The sequence below is a fragment of the Chanodichthys erythropterus genome, chromosome 23, assembly GCF_024489055.1.
Source record: "Chanodichthys erythropterus isolate Z2021 chromosome 23, ASM2448905v1, whole genome shotgun sequence".
Taxonomy (NCBI): domain Eukaryota; kingdom Metazoa; phylum Chordata; class Actinopteri; order Cypriniformes; family Xenocyprididae; genus Chanodichthys; species Chanodichthys erythropterus.
Genome location: NC_090243.1, coordinates 18,558,063 through 18,579,873, shown reverse-complemented (window position 1 = coordinate 18,579,873; position 21,811 = coordinate 18,558,063). Strand labels below are relative to the sequence as shown.

Sequence of the window (21,811 nt, the reverse complement as noted above, 5' to 3'; positions counted from 1 at the left end):
TGATATTCTGAGCCATATATATGAAATAAAATACAATTATATGATGTCAAGAGGATTGGAGGCAATAATTAAATTAATAAGGAAAAAAAGGAGTTGATTTCCTGCCTTCAGAGACTGACTATAGCGTGAACCAATAACATTTCAGTGCGGCTGTGAAGGATCATTTCATTGGTTGATCTTCAGAACGAACATGCAGCCTCTTCATTGGGACAGAGCCATCAAATATGCTTGTTTCTTTCCTGAATGATTCAGTGTTTTGAACAAATTAGTTGATTAATGATTCATTGATTCATTCATAAAGTCAGTCTCTTGTCTCCATCTACTGGCGTAACGATGTAACTTGCAGAAAGAGTCTGTAAATCACCAGCACTAATGCTGCAGGTAAACACATCTGTCGTGTCCATGATGGAGGATCTGTTTCTGTCACAAGACTCGACTATGAACATCAGGACTTCTGAAATGAATTAAAATGGACATAAAGGTGGAGATGGAGTGATGGAGGGACACAGGAAGAATATTCTCACTGGAGTGACGTAAGCTGCTGTTTATATATGCTGCTCTTGTGTTATGATTGACAGCTGAAGATGAATGAACATACATGCTTCTGTTTACAACTACATTTGCTGAAGTTTGTGATTGTGTTCAGTTTACAGTGATCTAAAGAAACCTTTCTGAGAGAATCTCTTTATCATTTAGTGTCTGTTGTTGAGTGTGTGTGAAAGTGTGTGAAAGTGTGTGAGCAGCTGCAGTATCAGTTCAGTCACTGTGACTCTGACTGACGGAGGTTTTTGTACGACTCTTTATCACTGTGTGATCACTGGACCACTGTGGAAACTCTGACAGTAATAATGTCCAGCATCTTCAGTCTGGACTCCACTGATGGTCAGAGTGAAATCACTGTTAGATCCACTGCCACTGAATCTAGATGGAGTTCCTGACTGGAGGGTGTTTACAAAATAAATCAGGAGTTTAGGAGTTTCTCCAGGTTTCTGTAAGTACCAGCTGAAATAGTAAAAACCCCCAGAAAAACTGGCCACATCACTGCTGGTTTTACAGTTGATGTTCACAGTTTGTCCTGGTTGAGCTGCTGTCATTGAGGGACTCTGAGTGACGGTGATCTGTCCTCTACACTCTGAAACACACAACAAGAAGAAAATCAACTCAAAACTTTGACAATATACTTGAAGAAATGAATTGATATCAAACTTGTGCTCCACAAACCTTGAGCAAACGCTGTGAGAGTCCAGATGAAGATGATGATGAAGGTCATGTTGATGAAGATTGTTGTGTGTGTCAGTGATGAAGTGTTAAACTCACAGCACTATAAACACTCTCAGAGCACTGAAGCATCTGATCAATATGCAAACACACTCCAGATCATTTACCTGAAGACAGCAGAAACACTGTTTTGTCATTTAGTATCTTTGCTAATAAATTTCTATTGATCATTTTCAGAAACAGACACTCCTGATTGACTTCATGTTATTTTGGGTGGATCTTCTCCCTCTAAACACTGTTTTAATGATCAGTTTCATTCAGACTTTGATGCTGAGAGCATTTAATACCTGTGCTGCAGATTTGATATCATGATACTGTAGAACAGGTCAAAGGTCATCCAATAGAGAATGACCATCTAAATCTGGCTGAAGATTTCATTATAAAGCTGTTAATTAGATTTGGCAGAATTTAAATCACACATGTTTTGTAAATGTGATGAATGTAGTTTTTGACTAATTATAAAATTTCCTCCTTCATGCAATAACATGTGTTTCTTTTAAAGATGAATATTTAGTGTGTGTTTTCAGCTCAATCATGTTGATGTTGAGAAGAGCTGCTGTTGAGTCTCATATCAGTGTGTGTGAGTGTCGTTCGTCTCTTTCTCTGCTGGAGTTTGTGTTCATTTGAGTGTGACGGAGGTTTTTGTACGACGCTTTCACTAGAATGAAGCACTGTGGTACACTTTCGGTGGACAAAAATGATAATTGTTTTAGTCTGTTGTTAAATGAACTCAATATTTCCAAACTCTTGACTGTATTTTCTCTTAATAAAGCGTCTCTGTCTGAGGAGTAAAAAGGTTTATATTTGTGGAAATGAAGTTTAAAGTTCTAGTGGACGAGACACACAATGTTTCCTTCATGATTTCTTTGTCCATCTTAAATTGTAGTGAATTCCTGCAGTTCTTGTGTTTCTTCACATCTGATCTTTGACTCTTTTAACCAAAGCGAGTTTCAGTGAAGTTGATCATGAAAATGACACTTCAAATCTATTACTGCAATATGACTTTCATCAAATTCTTCTCTAAAAACATTCAGATCAACTTATTGAAAGTTTAATGCTGATAAAGTGAATCAAGTACAAACATTATAGAGAAATAATAGTACTTCTGTTTCTAATTTGTTGTTTCGTTCAGACTCTTATTTGTCTTTTTCACTCTAAAAATGCTGCGTTTCTTTTAAGTTTCCATATAGACTGAAAGCTTGAGTTTTTGTGGCGATTCAAAACTTCATGATATTTTCATTTAAATTTATTTAAAGCTGCTGTCCGTATCTTTTTTTGGTTAAAATTTATCCCAAATCAATTACTGAGCAAGTACATAACCAATCAGTGTTGAAAACTATTCTTACATTAGCTCGATTCACAACGGTAAGATTGTAATAATGTTTTGTGATTTGAGGTTCGGGTCAGTTTCTGTGGGAAATTGGAGTTTGCGTCATTACGTCACGTCTGTATTCATAAAGAAGGCTGGTAGTGCGATTTATTGTAAAACCTTTTTTTTCCTCAGTCGCTCAGAACAAAAGTGGCAGACATGTTACGTACTTGTTCAGATGACATTTTCCGTTGAAACTTCTTATTTTGAACAAACTTCCAAGACGTGAATCTGTAATTGTGAAGTAAGTGAAGATCCACACTAGTGCGGTGACTGACAGCCACACAAACACCTCAAAACATTAGATTCGTCCGCGCTGAGGAGCCGTGCCGACGCACAACCCATGTGAGGAAGATCATTCCACAAATAACTGCAATTGCAGGTTTCAAACAGAGATGGAGACAAAGAGGCAAACTTACAGACTGCAGCTTTAATAATTAATCAGCATATTTACCAGAATGTGAAATGAATTCTGAACATTTTCTCTTTTCATGTGTAGGAGTTTGTGAGCATTAATGTGTTAAAGGAATAATGATGGGATTTTCTTTGACTGTTTTCTTCATGTTGTTTCTCTCGCTGCTGGAGAATTTCTCCTAGTTTTCTCTTGAATCCTAATGGAAAGCCACTGGTAACTGATTTCTCTGTGCTTCTCTCAGGCGTCACTCCTCCTAAAGTGAGCGTCCTGCCGCCCTCCAGCGCAGAGATCTCCTCTCTGAACACAGCGACACTGGTGTGTGTGGCCAACAAGGGCTTCCCGTCAGACTGGAGCCTGAGCTGAAGGTGGACGGGAGCAGCAGGTCTCAGGAGAGCAGCGCTGGGCTCCTGGAGAAGGACGGTCTGTACAGCTGGAGCAGCAGCCTGACTCTCTCTGAGGAGGAGTGGATGAAGAGCGTCTCGGTGAGCTGTGAGGACACACGGAGCGGCCAGTCTGCGTCCACTGGAGACACTGTGAGGAGACAGCAGTGTTCAGAGTAGATCTGCTGACTATATGTGTGCTTTTTCACTCTTGACTTTATTACAATTCAGTCAATAAAACATAATTGTAACATTATGTCCTTTTTTGTGTCATTTTTGTTTCGGCTCTTTCATTGGATCAGGGCTTTAGCTCATATTTTATAAATAAACTTCACTCAGTGGAGAATGAAAACACCTGCAGATACATGATGAAACGAGATCTGCTCAATTCTCAGAGGAACACAATCACAAATGTGACGCAAATGAGTTTAACTCCACTCAGTTTCACTGTTTGACTTGATATTCTGAGCCATATATATATGAAATAAAATACAATTATATGATGTCAAGAGGATTGGAGGCAATAATTAAATTAATAAGGAAAAAAAGGAGTTGATTTCCTGCCTTCAGAGACTGACTATAGCGTGAACCAATAACATTTCAGTGCGGCTGTGAAGGATCATTTCATTGGTTGATCTTCAGAACGAACATGCAGCCTCTTCATTGGGACAGAGCCATCAAATATGCTTGTTTCTTTCCTGAATGATTCAGTGTTTTGATCAAATTAGTTGATTAATGATTCATTGATTCATTCATAAAGTCAGTCTCTTGTCTCCATCTACTGGCGTAACGATGTAACTTGCAGAAAGAGTCTGTAAATCACCAGCACTAATGCTGCAGGTAAACACATCTGTCGTGTCCATGATGGAGGATCTGTTTCTGTCACAAGACTCGACTATGAACATCAGGACTTCTGAAATGAATTAAAATGGACATAAAGGTGGAGATGGAGTGATGGAGGGACGCAGGAAGAATATTCTCACTGGAGTGACGTAAGCTGCTGTTTATGCTGCTCTTGTGTTATGATTGACAGCTGAAGATGAATGAACATACATGCTTCTGTTTACAACTACATTTGCTGAAGTTTGTGATTGTGTTCAGTTTACAGTGATCTAAAGAAACCTTTCTGAGAGAATCTCTTTATGATTTAGTGTGTCTGTTGAGTGTGTGTGAAAGTGTGTGAAAGTGTGTGAAAGTGTGTGAGCAGCTGCAGTATCAGTTCAGTCACTGTGACTCTGACTGACGGAGGTTTTTGTACGACTCTTTATCACTGTGTGAACACCCTGTCACCCACACAATAACCACGATAATCTGTTCTGCAGTGGAAACTCTGACAGTAATAATGTCCAGCATCTTCAGTCTGGACTCCACTGATGGTCAGAGTGAAATCACTGTTAGATCCACTGCCACTGAATCTAGATGGAGTTCCTGACTGGAGGGTGCTTGCTCTATAAATCAGGAGTTTAGGAGCTTCTCCAGGTTTCTGTAAGTACCAGGCTACATAATGTCCTTCAGAACTATAATAATGCACATTTGTGCTGGTTTTACAGTTGATGTTCACAGTTTGTCCTGGTTGAGCTGCTGTCATTGAGGGACTCTGAGTGACGGTGATCTGTCCTCTACACTCTGAAACACACAACAAGAAGAAAATCAACTCAAAACTTTGACAATATACTTGAAGAAATGAATTGATATCAAACTTGTGCTCCACAAACCTTGAGCAAACGCTGTGAGAGTCCAGATGAAGATGATGATGAAGGTCATGTTGATGAAGATTGTTGTGTGTGTCAGTGATGAAGTGTTAAACTCACAGCACTATAAACACTCTCAGAGCACTGAAGCATCTGATCAATATGCAAACACACTCCAGATCATTTACCTGAAGACAGCAGAAACACTGTTTTGTCATTTAGTATCTTTGCTAATAAATTTCTATTGATCATTTTCAGAAACAGACACTCCTGATTGACTTCATGTTATTTTGGGTGGATCTTCTCCCTCTAAACAGTGTTTTAATGATCAGTTTCATTCAGACTTTGATGCTGAGAGCATTTAATACCTGTGCTGCAGATCTGATATCATCATGATACTGTAGAACAGGTCAAAGGTCATCCAATAGCAGAGATGGGACCAAGTCACACATGTGCAAGTCTCAAGTAAGTCTCAAGTCTTAACCTTCAAGTCTCAAGTAAGTCCCAAGTATTTTTTTCTTGGACAAGTCAAGTCAAGTCACAAGCTATGTCAAGTCAAGTCCAAGTCAAGTCACCTTATTATTGTAATTTTACGTGCAGAATCTGATCTTAATAAAGTGAAAAGACAAGATATAAGTAAGTGTCAGTAAATTAAAATAATTTGGATTTGCATTGTAAATACTCATGTTCAGTAAAATACATCATGGAATCAAACAAAATTGTAACTTCATAAAATTATTTATTTTTCACTTCTGCCAACAGTGTTTGAAATGTTTTAAATTTTCAACATTGAGTCCATAAAACAAATAACAGCTTAACATCCAACAGACTCCTCTCTGAACATCTCTCTCTCTCTCTCTCTCTCTCAAACACAGTTTACATACAACATTAAACTTTGTTACATTTCTCCTCTCTCTCTCTCACAACAGCTTTACTGACATGAAAGGAGCTTTTGTTGTAGTATTGTTGTTCAGAAAATGTACATTATTTGGCACTGTATTTTGCATATCACGGTTTCGATTTTAGTTTGTTGGTAAAATACAACTTAGAGACCATTTAAGCTTCGTAGGCCTATGTTTTAAATTTTCGGTTTATGATGAAACGGTGATGGCGGCACAGGGGCATTGGGAAACACTGAATGAATGCTTAGCTGACAAATGTGCTAAAGTTGTAATATCAGCTGCAGAGGCGCACCGACACTAAGTGGGGGCCCCAGGCAAAATTCATAAATGAGGATTGAAAAGATGAAAAGATTTTATAGTTAAAATATCTTTGTTACCTAGAGACATATAACACAGTCAAAACACATAACAGAACAAATTGTTTTTAATTTACAAAATTCGTCAACAAATCTTACTAATTAAATAATGTCAACGAAATAAATGTATTGATATTTATTTATATTAATGCGAGCTGGATAAACTAGGCAGGGCTCAATCCTTAGCTGAACGCTAAGGATTTTTTTCTACTGGCTCGGTCGGGCCAGTGGTTCAAATTTTTACTGGCCCCACAACAAAAAAATTAATAAAAGTAAAAGACAAGAAAATGGGCCTATAAAATAAGCATATTTATTGTTTCCGTTGTCTTTGTTACATTTAACCTAAATAAATAGGGTTATGACACCAAAAGCTACTAGATTAATTTATATTATAAATATTGTTAGACAAATAAACAGTAAGTAATCAAAGAGTAACAAATAATCAAATTACGAGTAATAGCACAAATAAATACAACAGAACAAACATATAAATCAAATAAATGGTGCTTTTCAAGTTTTTCATGTAGGTTTAAACCTACATGAAAAACCTGAGATTTTCAGGTACAGAAATTGTAATCTAATGTATAACTATAGAATTATAGAATAGATTAAGATTTATTAAAGTTAATCGGTCAAGAGCAGTTACAGATGCATAAAAATGTTTTAATGTTGAAAAAATAATACGTTAAATAGCCTACTGTTATTTGAAATTATTAAAAAAAAAAATTAAGATACTTCAAATGTGAAATTAAACCCGCCAGTAGGTGGCAGCGAATCACTGTTAATGAGTGAATCATTGAGATTCAACCGATTCATTCAAACGGCTGAATCATTCAGGAAGTGTTGCTCAGAGACGCAAAACAATTCTGTGGACTTTGGAACTATTTTCGTTGGTGAAATACAGCGAAACAGACGATTTGGTGTCTAAAATGTAAGTCACTTGATATTAAGTTCTTGTTCATTAAACTGTACGCTGAATAAAATCAATGATAATATTTGAAGAAAAACGGCGCTCTTTGTTTAATCTTCATGCTTCTTCATGCTTTCTTTTTCGCTTTTGCCTGCCAGACGTATATGTCCTCTTCATGTTTAATAAATTGAATTAGGCATTTTAATGTAAGTAAGCGCTGCGCCAGTTTGAATGCGGCGGCAAAAGCATAAACAGCGTAACGAGAGAGGGGTCCCGATGCAGAGATGTCGCAGAGATGTATGCGTGTTATAATATTGATATTAACATTTCATATCATAACAAAAACCCTTCAACCGGACCGAACGAGAGTCTCGAGGCCTGCCGCTGCGCTGAGTGAGTGACAGGAGGCGTGTCTGTGTTCAACTGCGGTGTGCGTGAACTCGCTGTTGGAGAGAAGAGAGAGAAAGCGCTGCCGATGTATGGATGCCTGTATGCAGTATATGTATATATTTTATATTCAAACTGAAAACATGATGTGATTTACACTCAAGTCATTCAAGTCATCGTGTCTCAAGTCAAGTCAAGTCCCGAGTCTTTAACTTCCAAGTCCGAGTCAAGTCTCAAGTATTTTATTTTTTGTCAAGTCAAGTCACAAGTCATAAAAATAGCGACTCGAGTCGACTCGAGTCCAAGTCACCAAGTCACAAGTCCCCATGTCTGTCCAATAGAGAATGACCATCTCAATCTGGCTTAAGATTTCATTATAAAGCAGATCAATAGAATTAACAGAGTTTAAATCACACATGTTTTGTAAATGTGATGAATGTAGTTTGGGACTGATTAATTATAAAATTTCATCCTTCATGCAATAACAAGTATTTCTTTTAAAGATGAATATTTAGTGTGTGTTTTCAGCTCAATCATGTTGATGTTGAGAAGAGCTGCTGTTGAGTCTCATATCAGTGTGTGTGAGTGTCGTTCGTCTCTTTCTCTGCTGGAGTTTGTGTTCATTTGAGTGTGACGGAGGTTTTTGTACGACGCTTTCACTAGAATGAAGCACTGTGGTGGACTTTCGGTGGAGGAACTAAACTGGTGATCAGAAGTAGGTCTCTAAAATTCTCTAAAAATGTTTATATATAATTGTTTTGTTTTTAGATTATTCAAGCAAGCATTTTGCAACAAGGTTTTAAAAATTATAAAATAGTTTGAAAAAAAGTATTAACTGTAATATTTCATGGTGAATTTAATTGTTTCCTAATGTCTTTAAATTTGTTTGCTGTTTTACAAATACATGTTTATATTCAGTGATATTCAGTTGCTTTTATGTATTTTTTCATTTTACATGTGTATTTTCAGATATTATAATAACTAACTTTCATTGCTTTTTAAATATATTGATTGCAATATTTTCTGACATTTTCAATTATTTCTTAAAATACATAATTGTGTCCATAATTTTTGGTAAATTTGATAATTTAGAAATGTTTTAATGCATGACAAAAAAGTTTGATGATACGGACAAAATAATTCAGTTTTGTAGACATCATCAACAGACAAAGAGAAAGATTTGAAAAATTCATAATTTTATCTTACATTTGCTGATAATTATGATTGTGAGTGTCTTAAGTTAATAATGAAATAATCATTTAAATTTGTTTTCTGCATATAAATCATCAGTTTGTGGACAATGTTTTTAAAATCAGTTTGAGATTAAACTGAACCTTATTCAGAAAAGATGAAATGACTGTAATATTTGCTGTATATCATGTCTGCTTCAGAGAACTGATTTATATTTATTCATATATCTTATATTTCATATATTTAGTAGCAGTGAATATTTTATTTGAACTGAGAATATTGAAATTTAAATGCAGGATCATTACTATGTGGTTTATGAAAGAAAGCAGTGATGTGGAATTTCTGTAAAGATGAAATGATTGTGATTTTTCCTCCATTACTGTGTGTGACATCTGACTAATTGATGATCTAAAGACGTTGGTGTTGTTTGTGTGTGTTTGTGCAGCTGGTCCCGCAGTGAAGCCCTCCGTGTCTCTGCTGCCGCCCTCTTCTCTGCAGATCTCTGGAGACTCAGCCGCACTGCTCTGCCTGCTCAGCTCTTACTCTCCACAGGGGGCGACGGTGAGCTGGACGCTGGACGGGTCAGAGGTCACCGAGGGGGTTCAGACCAGCGCGGAGAGCGAGCGGGACGGACGCTACAGCCGCAGCAGCGTCCTGAGCCTCAGCAAAGCACGCTGGGAAGGCGCGGATCGCTTCGTCTGCAGAGTAAGACATGACGGAGCTGATCACGAGGCCTCGTTCCTCAAGAGCTCCCAGTGCTGATGTTTCTCCGGTCCAGACGAGCCGTATCTGAGCGTCCGGCAGGATTCGCAGCAGTCACGTGATTTACAGCTCAATACAGAAGCAGTCTTTCAATGTGCTGCCATTGCTGTTCATTCAATAAAGCTTCTGAACGCGTTACATTTGTGTCCGACTGCATCATTGATCAGTGTGTCGTTCATTCAAAGTCCTGCACTAAAGTTTCAGCTGCTTTTGAATGATTGTAATAGTTGAGAACAGCTGCATTTAGCAGGAAATGTCAAATGAAGCTCTTGGGGTTTGAACATGGTCACTGGAGACGGAGCTGCTCTATTCTGAGAGGATCACAATCACTAAACCTGCCAATGCAAATGTGATTTTCACCTCAAACTCACAGTTTCACTCTTTGATTGGTTCAACGCTCTCAACTGGAACACTTTCACTTCTGCTCATGAGAAATGAGTTATGAGTAATACATTTAGAAACAGCTTTAGATGAAGGAGCTGCTTGAAAAACATCTGCATGTTACTGATACACCATGACTTTAGTGTAGTTTAATGTACAAAAACAAAACAACATATGAATCTACATATCAATTTACACACTCTGTTTTCTCAGATTCTGAGCATATTTGAGTCAAACCCGTCTGTCACAGGACAGATCACAGTCTAATAAGTCAGTTTTGAGCACATGTGTAGTTCCTGTGTTTGTCCTCTGTGTGTCAGTAGTGTGTGAAAGTGTGTGAGCAGCTGCAGTATCAGTTCCCTTTCAAAGGCTACACTCTAAGCTGCGCTTTATTCAGCGCTGTGGGAACGTCTTTAGTCGTGACCAGCTGTGAATATATGTGTAAAACAACGTCAATGAAATTGACCTATATTTATAGCCTTGCGAGACGTCATCGGAATGCGCCATGAGCGAGGCTATAATTAGATGTGCCACCTGTACATCAGCAGGTCTTTTGTCTTCAGAGGCCACTCTGTGAAGTTGTGTGTGAACTTTGTCATAAGCATCTATCATTTCTCTCTTTCCCTCTTTGTCAGGAGTTAGATTTGATAGGCAGAGCGCAGAAAAACTTTCTCTCATCTGTTCCTCCTTTCACTCTGCAGTCCAAGTGAAAGTGAACATTCCTTATATTATATATATATATTTTATTATATCATAATATATATTGAGAGAAGTATGAGTGAACAAGGCAGACGGTGTGTTCCTCCGTGTTCGCGTCCGATCGCCGAAACGGACACACATCCGTACTGTTTTGTTTGTTTGGGGGAAGAGCACGCTGTCCTTGCGTTGGAAGGCGGCGAGTGCCAGCATTGTGAAATGTTCACAGTTAAGATGCTGCGTGCTCGTCTCTCTTTCTTCCAGGGATCAGCACCCGCATTACGATCGTGGGGCTCGCAAATGGATCTCGCTGACGAACGGGAGACGGGTCCTGCCCTTTCGCCCGATTTGTCACCTGATCCGCGCGTCTCCTCGCGTGATCCTGAAGCGCACTCCGGTGCTTCTTCAGCTCACGCGGGAGACGATGATTCTCTTCTCGAGTTTGCTGCCTGAGCGTTCCTCACGTGATGATAAAGCCGTTGAGGAATTACTCGAGGTAGTAACTCGAGCTGTGGCTAGATTACAGCTAGACTGGCCACAGGAAAAAGAGACCCCCAAACCATCTAAGCTTGAGGATAGGTTTTTGTCCGGTGGCAAGGGGGAGGGGCCACAACGCCAGTCTCTCCCCTTCTTTGAGGACCTCCATGACGAGTTATCTAAGTCATGGAAAAAGCCATATACTTCCCGTGTTTTTGTGCCCTCGACGTCGATTTATTCGACTATCGTGGGTGCTGAAGCACGGGGGTATACGATGATGCCAGAGGTTGAAGAGACGCTGGCAAGCTATCTCTCGCCTGTGTCAGCATCATCGTTAAAAAAGCCTACCCTCCCCACAAAGCCCTGTAGAACCACCTCAGCGCTTGTGGGAAAAGCTTTCCAAGCTGCAGGTCAGGCTGGTGCTGCGCTGCACACTATGGCAGTGTTACAGGCGTACCAAGCTGACCTGTTGAAGGATCTGAGTGCCGGCACTACCATCACAGAGGAAGCGTTCTCTGAGCTTCGTCGAGCCACAGATCTGTCTCTCCGTGCCACCAAGCAAACGGCTCGTGCCATCGGCCGTTCTATGGCTGCTATGGTTAGCACGGAGAGGCACCTGTGGCTAAACCTCACGGGCATCAAAGATAAAGATCGAGTATTCCTTCTTGATGCCCCGGTATCACCTTCTGGCCTGTTCGGAGACTCGGTCAACACAGTCGTGAGCAGGTTTCAGGAAGTGAAAAAATCAGAAGAAGCTTTTGTAAAGTTCCTTCCTCGCCGCACTCAGGGGGAGGGGCCGTCAGCCACCCAGCCCCAACCCGGTCCTTCTAAGAGAGAGGTTCAGAAGCAGAGTGTGGCGAGCCGAGCTCCCCCTCGTAAAGACTGGGGACCGTCTCGCCGCCCTGCACAACCTCCCAGGCAAGACCTCAGGACTATTCTTCAAAAGAAGAAGAAATCCTGACGGTCTTGCGCTCAGCCCTGTGGGGATGGCCCCCTCGGGACGGGGCGCTTATTATATCTAAAACTCGCCCCTTCTCGACATCTCCACAAAAACCCTCCTTCCCCGCCACCTGTGGTGCTTCGGGGGGCAGCGGTTTCCAGCGAAATGTTAGGTGTTCCGTTAGCTCCTGTAACACATCAGGACACGGAACACCTAGTATCCCCTCAAAAGGAAGTGTCAAAATTAGTGCCCATTTCAGAAAGCCTGGCAGCGTGGAAACTACTGCCAGGGATTTCCGCGTGGGTTCTAAAGACAGTAGAATTCGGATACAGAATCCAATTTTTCCGTCGTCCTCCGCGTTTCAACGGCGTGGTCTCCACTACCGTGAAGCCGGGGCAAGCGACGTTACTGTCACAAGAGCTGCAAACTCTTCTGGAGAAAGGGGCCATAGAACGTGTTTCCCCTTCACAGAGAGAGTCGGGTTATTACAGCCGATACTTCCTAGTTCCCAAAAAGGACGGGGGGCTGCGTCCAATTTTAGATCTTCGAGGCCTGAACCGTTCAGTCAAAGCTCTCAAGTTCAAAATGTTAACAGTAAAGATGATCGTGTCGCAAATCCAACAGTGCGATTGGTTCGTCACGATCGATCTCAAGGACGCATATTTTCATATCGAAATATTGCCACAACACAGGAGATTCCTGAGGTTCGCTTTCGGGGGCAAAGCTTACCAGTATCGGGTTCTTCCATTCGGCCTAGCCCTATCACCCCGCACATACACAAAATGCATGGATGCAGCACTGGCTCCGTTGCGACTCCAGGGCATTCGCATTTTGAATTATATAGACGACTGGCTAATATTGGCGCAGTCACGAGAGATGGCATTAAAACACAGAGATGTCGTTTTAGCTCATCTAGTTTCTCTAGGGTTGAGACTCAACGAGAAGAAAAGCGTTCTCTGCCCAACCCAGAGAACGACATATTTAGGGGTCATCTGGGATTCGACCACGATGCGGGCACAATTGTCTCCCGCTCGAGTCGAGACCATTCTTCACACCCTGAAAAATGTCAGGCTAGGCCAGGATTGTACTATTCTACAATTTCAGAGAATGTTAGGTCTCATGGCATCAGCGTCCTCGGTAATTCCTATGGGCCTGCTGCATATGAGACCGTTTCAGTTGTGGCTAAAAGCCAGGGGGTTTCATCCAAGGGCCAAACCCCTGAGGCAAATAAGGGTTACGCGCCGCGGGCTTCGTACCTGTCTGTGTGGCTCAGACCCCGGTTCCTCACCTTGGGTCCCACTCTAGGGGCGCCGTGTCGTCGCAGGTTGCTAACGACGGACGCCTCCCTGACGGGCTGGGGAGCGGTCTTAAGTGGTCGTCCAGCCCAAGGGGAATGGGAGGGCCATCAGCTCGTCTGGCACATCAACTGCCTAGAATTGATGGCTGTATTTCTGGCCCTGAAATACTTCCTCCAGCAGCTGAGAGGCTGTCATGTCCTAGTGCGGATGGACAACACAACAGCAGTCTCTTATGTAAATCGCCAGGGAGGTCTGCGTTCGCGCCATCTCAACAGGATAGCGCGACAGATCTTTCTCCGGGCCCAGGACAAATTCCTGTCACTGAGGGCAGTGTATATTCCTGGGGACCAGAATGTGGGAGCAGATTTACTGTCCAGACAGAAACTACCGAGTGGGGAATGGAAACTTCACCCCGACGTAGTGAAACAGATATGGCTGAGGTTCTACGAGGCAGAGGTGGACCTCTTCGCCTCCCATCAGACAGCGCAATGTCCCCTTTACTTCTCTCTGAGTCACCCAGCCCCCCTAGGTCTGGATGCGATGGCGCATACATGGCCTTTGATGCGCCTGTATGCCTGTCCTCCAGTTGCTCTGCTCCCGGGAGTTCTAGCCAGAGTTCGCCAACAAGGGATTTGCCTCTTATTGATAGCACCGCATTGGCCGAACAGAATATGGTTCTCGGAGATAATGTCTCTTCTCGACGGCTCGCCTTGGGCGATACCGAGCAGGAGGGACCTTCTGTCTCAGGCGCAGGGGACAATATTTCATCCCTGGCCGGAGATGTGGAATCTTCATGTTTGGCCCCTGAGGGGAACCAACTGAGGGACACAGGGCTTTCACCTCAAGTTATCGAGACTATTTTGAATGCTAGAGCTCCCTCTACTAGAGCAAGTTATGCCAACAAATGGGGTGTCTTTGAAAGATGGTGTATTGCACACAATGCAGATCCAGTAAACTGCCAAGTTGCTACAGTTCTGGACTTCCTGCAGGAAAAGTTATCGACAGGTACATGCCCCGCCACTCTCAGGGTTTATGTGGCCGCTCTCTCGGCTTGCCACGCTCTGATCGACGGGGTGCCTTTGGGCAAGCATGTCCTGCTCTCTCGCTTCGTTCGAGGAGCTAGGCGGCTTAAGCCCCCTTCTAGAACCAGGATCCCCTCATGGGACCTAGCTATAGTCCTTGAGGCCCTGGTCGAGACCCCCTTTGAACCGTTAGAGTCAGTTTCTGACAAGCTGTTAACTCTGAAAATGGTTTTTCTTATGGCTATAACTTCTCTGAAAAGAATTGGGGATTTGCAGGCTCTGTCCATTGTGCCATCCTGCTTAGACTTTGCCCCAGGAATGGTGAAAGCGATTTTGCATCCTCATCCTGACTATCTGCCTAAGGTTCCTTTCTCGAACTTGCATCCGGTCACTCTTGAAGCCTTCTGCCCTCCGCCGTTCACTACGCCGGAGCAGGAGAGACTTCACAGACTGTGTCCAGTCCGTGCTCTTCAGACTTATGTCCACCGCACCAGCCAGTGGCGTAAGTCAGAGCAACTGTTTGTTTGTCATGGCGGCCATAACAGGGGTGCGGCCGCCACGAAACAGACCATGTCACATTGGGTGAGAGATGCTATTGCCCTTGCCTATGAGGCGCGTGGTCACACTTCGCCAACGGGCATCAGGGCTCATTCCACCAGGGGGGTTGCCTCTTCTAGAGCTCTGGCGGGGGGCGCCCCCTTACAAAATGTTTGTGATGCGGCAGGTTGGTCCTCTCCGCACACATTCATAAGGTTTTATAGTTTGGATGTTCATGTTACTCCGGGCTCTCATGTCCTTGAGTCGACATCACAAGCTAGTTTCTGAGACTCTCTGTGCTTTGTGACACACTTCACAGCCAGGGGGTCCGGACACACAGTGCGGCGGCGTGGGTATTCTCGTTACCATAGCGCTGAATAAAGCGCAGCTTAGAGTGTAGCCTTTGAAAGGGAACGCCCCGGGTTACTTTGCTGTAACCCTGTTCCCTGAAAAGGCGGGAACGAGAAGCTGCGCTTCATTGCCGCACTGAGATGTCCCTGGACTGCTCTTCAGACAAAATATCTGCTGATGTACAGGTGGCACATCTAATTATAGCCTCGCTCATGGCGCATTCCGATGACGTCTCGCAAGGCTATAAATATAGGTCAATTTCATTGACGTTGTTTTACACATATATTCACAGCTGGTCACGACTAAAGACGTTCCCACAGCGCTGAATAAAGCGCAGCTTCTCGTTCCCGCCTTTTCAGGGAACAGGGTTACAGCAAAGTAACCCGGGGCGTTCAGTCACTGTGACTCTGACTGACGGAGGTTTTTGTACGACTCTTTATCACTGTGTGAACACATAAGCAGCATTACAAACACCAAGCCAATTAGTTATGCAGTGGCAACTCATACAGTAATAATGTCCAGCATCTTCAGTCTGGACTCCACTGATGGTCAGAGTGAAATCACTGTTAGATCCACTGCCACTGAATCTAGATGGAGTTCCTGACTGACGGCGGTTGGCCCAATAAATCAGGAGTTTAGGAGCTTCTCCAGGCTTCTGTAAGTACCAGTATAAATTATCTCCATTGCGCACATCTGTGCTGGTTTTACAGTTGATGTTCACAGTTTGTCCTGGTTGAGCTGCTGTCATTGAGGGACTCTGAGTGACGGTGATCTGTCCTCTACACTCTGAAACACACAACAAGAAGAAAATCAGCAGAAGACATTAATGATCTTTACCAGAACAAGTTCATGTACTGTAGTAAATGTAGTAAATGCAGTAAAGTGAGTGTCACCGTTGAGCAGCAGCAGCAGAGAGCAGATGATCAGAGCGTGTGTCCTCATCTTTACTGGGAATGAGTGAAACTGAAGGACAGTGATGTTGGATTTACAGTCGGACTGACAGACGCTCTGATATTGAGCTCCAATCACAGGGGTGGGACACAAATTCAAAGCGTTTCCTCTCAAATGTGTCTCAGTCACTGACAGCAGAGCAGAAATGTTAAGAATTAAATTTCCCTCATCAAACACTGCAGCAGCAAACTGGATGTTGAAAAATAATTCTGACATTTTTGTCTTTATTTTGACTCTCACGATTACATTTATTATTTTAAAGCCACCTTCATTTCATAAATAAACTTCACTCAGTGGAGCATGAAAACACCTGCAGATACATGATGAAACAAGAACATACGGACAAATTATAAATCTCACAGATAAAAGAATATATAAATGTATTTTTTGTTTGAGGTGCACATGCATGACAAACACATTTATAGTTATTTTGAGTGTTTCTGGTGTCACAGGATCATCAAACTTTGAGACAGTTGAGTTTGACTAACAGAGAGACGAGGTTTGTTCATATTCATTAGTTTACATCTGAAACATAAATTCAGTTAAAAGTTTAAAATAAATTCTCATCTTGCTCATCAGTTAAAACTTGGTGTCAGTAAGTTAAAACACAAAATACATGCTTAAATAAATACATGTGAAGTTTAGTCCATAAATAATGCATTTATATTTTTTATTTATAGTTATGCATAAATAATTGCATAAATATGAATGCATGCATACATAAACAAATAAAGTAATTATTACAGAGGCTTAGATATGTATCCTTCTTATTTTTCAGTGCAGATATAGACTGTTTTCTGTGAATGTACAAGATTTCAGATTCATTAGTGAAATAACGAGAAGAATAATAAAGTGCAGTAAACAGTGAAACTATTCACACTACAGACCAGTGTGTTTATAATGAAGACAATACATTAAAATAATATGTCAGTTTGCAATATCAAGCAGCACAATGAGCTGTTTTATACATCTAAAAATAAGTGTAAGCGGATCATACCGGAAGACACACACTGAATTTAAAAATGATGTTAAACATAAGGTGGTGTCATAGAGGCCCATTCGACCGCTCCGGACACATCGACACAACGGTCAACATGACGCTGTTCATCACTCACACTTACAAATCAATGACCTTCATCAAAAATATCACAGCATTGTGCAGCATATAAACCACTGAGCTTTAAACTCCAGACGGACAGAGGAAAACCTTTCAGAGGTGAGGATGTGCTGGTTTGTGTTTTTGTATAACTCAATATGTAAAATCACATTAATGATCAACTAAATGCTGTGAAAATAGCAGCTAATGTCTATTGCATATATAGATATTCATATGTGAATGAGGTTATGAAGGGAATGAGGCAGTAGAGGGCGATACTGATTATTCCTTAAATATCTGCCACACATCTTCCTCTTGGAGCTCGTGGACATGCTGGAAATCACTAGAATGAGAGTTGAGGTCTGGACTGTGTTCTGATAGAGGACTGTGTGTGTTCATCAAGTGGAAGTTGATTTGATTGTTTTGCTGCTTGAGGTTTCTGCAACTATTTATGAGTGTTTGATGTTTTTATACTTGTGATTTATGTCAGTATTGTTGTTCTTTTGTATAATAACCACACCTTGATCCACATGTTGATCCATATCTCAAATAAAAGCAACTAATGGAACTTTGTGTTTTATAATCGATGCCCCACAGTGATTTTACTATTTAACTAGTTCTCATGAAACTTTATTACAGAGGTTGCAGATGCAGTCAGGAGTTCACTTGCTCTCCAGTGTTCACGGACCAGATCTGACTGATCCAATATGGTGGACGACTCACATGTAGATCTCAATCATGTCACTGATCTATAAGAGCACAAAATCTCAAGGCAGATATACATTTTCCACAACATTTTTAGTCTAAAGAGGGTATGAATATGAGGAAATTTAACAGTGACACTGATGGACTTTTCTCTCAGCTAATGCTTTGAATGCTGACCTCAATAATTTATTAAAAAAAGCTGAATTTTGATGATTTTATTTCAGATGTTTGTGTGACAATGTTGTTTCAGATCCTCCTTTGAGCAGCTGCAGTATCAGTTCAGTCACTGTGACTCTGACTGACGGAGGTTTTTGTACGACTCTTTATCACTGTGTGAACACATCTTTACTGTTTGGATAGTGATAACTCTGACGGTAATAATGTCCAGCATCTTCAGTCTGGACTCCACTGATGGTCAGAGTGAAATCACTGTTAGATCCACTGCCACTGAATCTAGATGGAGTTCCTGACTGGAGGCGGTTTGTAAAATAAATCAGGAGTTTAGGAGCTTTTCCAGGTTTCTGTAAGTACCAGAATAAATAATGTCCATCAGAACTATGATAATACACATTACTGCTGGTTTTACAGTTGATGTTCACAGTTTGTCCTGGTTGAGCTGCTGTCATTGAGGGACTCTGAGTGACGGTGATCTGTCCTCTACACTCTGAAACACACAACAAGAAGAAAATCAACTCAAAACTTTGACAATATACTTGAAGAAATGAATTGATATCAAACTTGTGCTCCACAAACCTTGAGCAAATGCTGTGAGAGTCCAGATGAAGATGATGATGAAGGTCATGTTGATGAAGATTGTTGTGTGTGTCAGTGATGAAGTGTTAAACTCACAGCACTATAAACACTCTCAGAGCACTGAAGCATCTGATCAATATGCAAACACACTCCAGATCATTTACCTGAAGACAGTCACTCATTAACAGACACAAAATACACAATACAAACACAATTAAAGTGAAAACATCTAGTAAAAGTCACTGTTAATCCCCAAATTTACACCAAATCCATGTGTTCCTGCAGTTTCTGAACAGACATGAGGATCATCACACACGAGTCTCTGTCAATCACCGAATCAACTGAGTTTGATTGTGAGTCACATGATAGAAACATCTTCACTTTTATGAATCTTTATAAAATAAATACAAAAAATATGGTTAAAGAGACTGGAAAAGCGTAGCACCAGACACAAGTCCAAAAAAAGTAAATACACAAACTTATGGTGGTGCGTAGATCCAAAAATAGCTCCAAGATTAAAAAACAAATAAGATCTGAACATGAAAAATGGCCATAAAACTCACAAGAGTTTATTATCCAGAGGCCACAAATAAAGCGCAAAAAGTGCAAAATCAATGTGTTTCCAATCATAAACCTGTGTGTTATCACTGTAATCATTGTAATATACTGACATTGATCACACCATAGGTAAATAGATACAATACATAAACATTATAATCATACCTATAATCTATTCAAAGCTTTAAAAATTCAAAAAAGCTTTGTTTGAGTATTTAATTTATTTGGACTTGTGTCTGGCACTATATCCAGTCTCTTCACCCAAATCTTCATGCATATGCTGTTTTTGATCATGGACAGCACCTGTTGGGTAATCTGGTCTTTAATTTATTTAAATTCATTTTTATAATTGCTAATTCCTCTATACAAAGATATTAATATAAACTATTATCATCTGCTCTGAAGTTGAGGAATGTGTTTATATGATGCTGTTAATATCTGCATTATGAGGGATGAACTTAATAAATCAATAGACTTATTAAACTGATCAAGCAGAACATGTTTATGATGCTGATGATGATTCAGTTTAGAAAGAAGAATGAGGATAAATTATAAATGCAGAAAATCAAAAATGTGTTGAAGAATGGAAAAATATCCACTGAAGTGAAGATCAAAAGTGACTGAATTTCTACATAAAGGATGTAATAGAATAACAGGAGAAAAACATGTCCTCTAAAAAAATTACAATCAGAAAGGTTAACTGATTCAGCTCAACAAAAGTGATGTTCAATAAGATCATATTGAGTTTTTCTTCACTGTTGAGTGTGTGTGAAAGTGTGTGAAAGTGTGTGAGCAGCTGCAGTATCAGTTCAGTCACTGTGACTCTGACTGACGGAGGTTTTTGTACGACTCTTTATCACTGTGTGAATGTAAGATCACCTTCACAATCACCATCTGAATCTGTTCTGCAATGGAAACTCTGACAGTAATAATGTCCAGCATCTTCAGTCTGGACTCCACTGATGGTCAGAGTGAAATCAGTCCCTCCTTCTTCTCCATTCCCACTGAATCGACTGAAACTGCTATCATAAAGCTCATCTACAGAACGAATGATGAGTTTAGGAGCTTCTCCATGTTTCTGCTGATACCAAGCTAAACTCCAGCCATTTATCCCAGTATCAGTTTTACACTCTATTTTGGCGTTTTGTCCTTCAGAAACAGTCACAGCTTCAGGCTGAGTCACAGTGATTCCTCTGGATGCTGTCGACAACAACATTAATGTGTTTAACCAGATGAAATGAACATTAAAGACTCAAAAATGACGAGCTTTCACGTCTGTTACCTGGAATAAAAGCTGCCAGAATCCAGATGAAGCTGCTGAAGAGATTCATGGTGTTTGTTGGGTTTGTACCGTGGTAAACAGCAGTGTGTTATAAAGTGTTTGAGTCTGAACGCTATAAACACTCGGAGCGCTGAAGCATGAGCCGATGCAAAGTGACTCTCTGAGCAAAAACCCTGCTGGAGTAAAACACACGTGAAAATGAGCACATGCAGATGAAACTGATCAGTTTTGAGGCTTTAAATGTGTTTTATTCTCATGATCCAACAGACGAGTGTTTTCACTTCTGAACACGTTTATAAATCATTTCTTTTTCATTCAGTCTCTGGTTCAGACTACAGCTTTCTGATGAATCAAATGACAGAGTTGAATCTCTAAAAGAATCAAGTATTTCACTGTGAACTCCATGAGAGGTCAAAGGTCATTCCAGAGGTCACAGGTCAACAAAACTTATTAAAATGCTTTGAGAAATACATGATCATTTAGAAACTCACAGTTCAGATGTGTGATGATCAGTACAGAGTCTTTCTGATTATATTATTTATTCAGATTTAATAGTTTTCATGCATCAAGAGACATTTAGAGATGATGAAGCTGTTTCTGTGAAAGTCACTTCAGTCCAATAATCATTATTTAATGTTGAGAAGAGCTGCTGTTGAGTCTCATATCAGTGTGTGTGAGTGTCGTTCGTCTCTTTCTCTGCTGGAGTTTGTGTTCATTTGAGTGTGACGGAGGTTTTTGTACGACGCTTTCACTAGAATGAAGCACTGTGGTGGACTTTCGGTGGAGGAACTAAACTGACCATCAGTAAGTCTCTAAAATTCTCTAAAAATGTTTATATATAATTGTTTTGTTTTTAGATTATTCAAGCAAGCATTTTGCAACAAGGTTTTAAAAATTATAAAATAGTTTAAATAAAAAATATTAACTGTAATATTTCATGGTGAATTTGTTTCATAATAATCTGTCTACTATTTCACAATTACATATTTATATTCAGTGATATTTCATGATATTTATCTTTTTTCATTGCATGGCATATTTTATGTTGCTTTTATATATTTATTTCTTTTTACATGAGTAATTTCAGATATTATATTAACTAACATTGTTTGTTTTTTAATAT

At 40.6% G+C, this 21,811-nt stretch overlaps 1 pseudogene and 3 gene segments (V, D, J or C); 1 reads left to right on the top strand and 3 right to left on the bottom strand.

Annotated features, from left to right (window-relative positions):
* Positions 1-539: 539 nt before the first annotated feature.
* LOC137013910 (immunoglobulin kappa variable 4-1-like) lies at positions 540-1,562 on the bottom strand. The segment is given in 2 exon segments: positions 540-1,132; positions 1,222-1,562. Coding segments are annotated over 2 exon segments (378 nt in total).
* A 1,644-nt stretch (positions 1,563-3,206) lies between these two features.
* Positions 3,207-3,636, top strand: LOC137013912 (Ig lambda chain C region-like; annotated as a pseudogene).
* A 12,099-nt stretch (positions 3,637-15,735) lies between these two features.
* Positions 15,736-16,285, bottom strand: LOC137013696 (immunoglobulin kappa variable 1-6-like). The segment is given in 3 exon segments: positions 15,736-15,785; positions 15,851-16,129; positions 16,237-16,285. Coding segments are annotated over 3 exon segments (378 nt in total).
* Positions 16,286-16,901: 616 nt separating this feature from the next.
* On the bottom strand, positions 16,902-20,876 carry LOC137014149 (immunoglobulin kappa variable 4-1-like). The segment is given in 3 exon segments: positions 16,902-18,759; positions 18,849-20,606; positions 20,689-20,876. Coding segments are annotated over 2 exon segments (387 nt in total).
* Between the last annotated feature and the right edge of the window lie 935 nt (positions 20,877-21,811).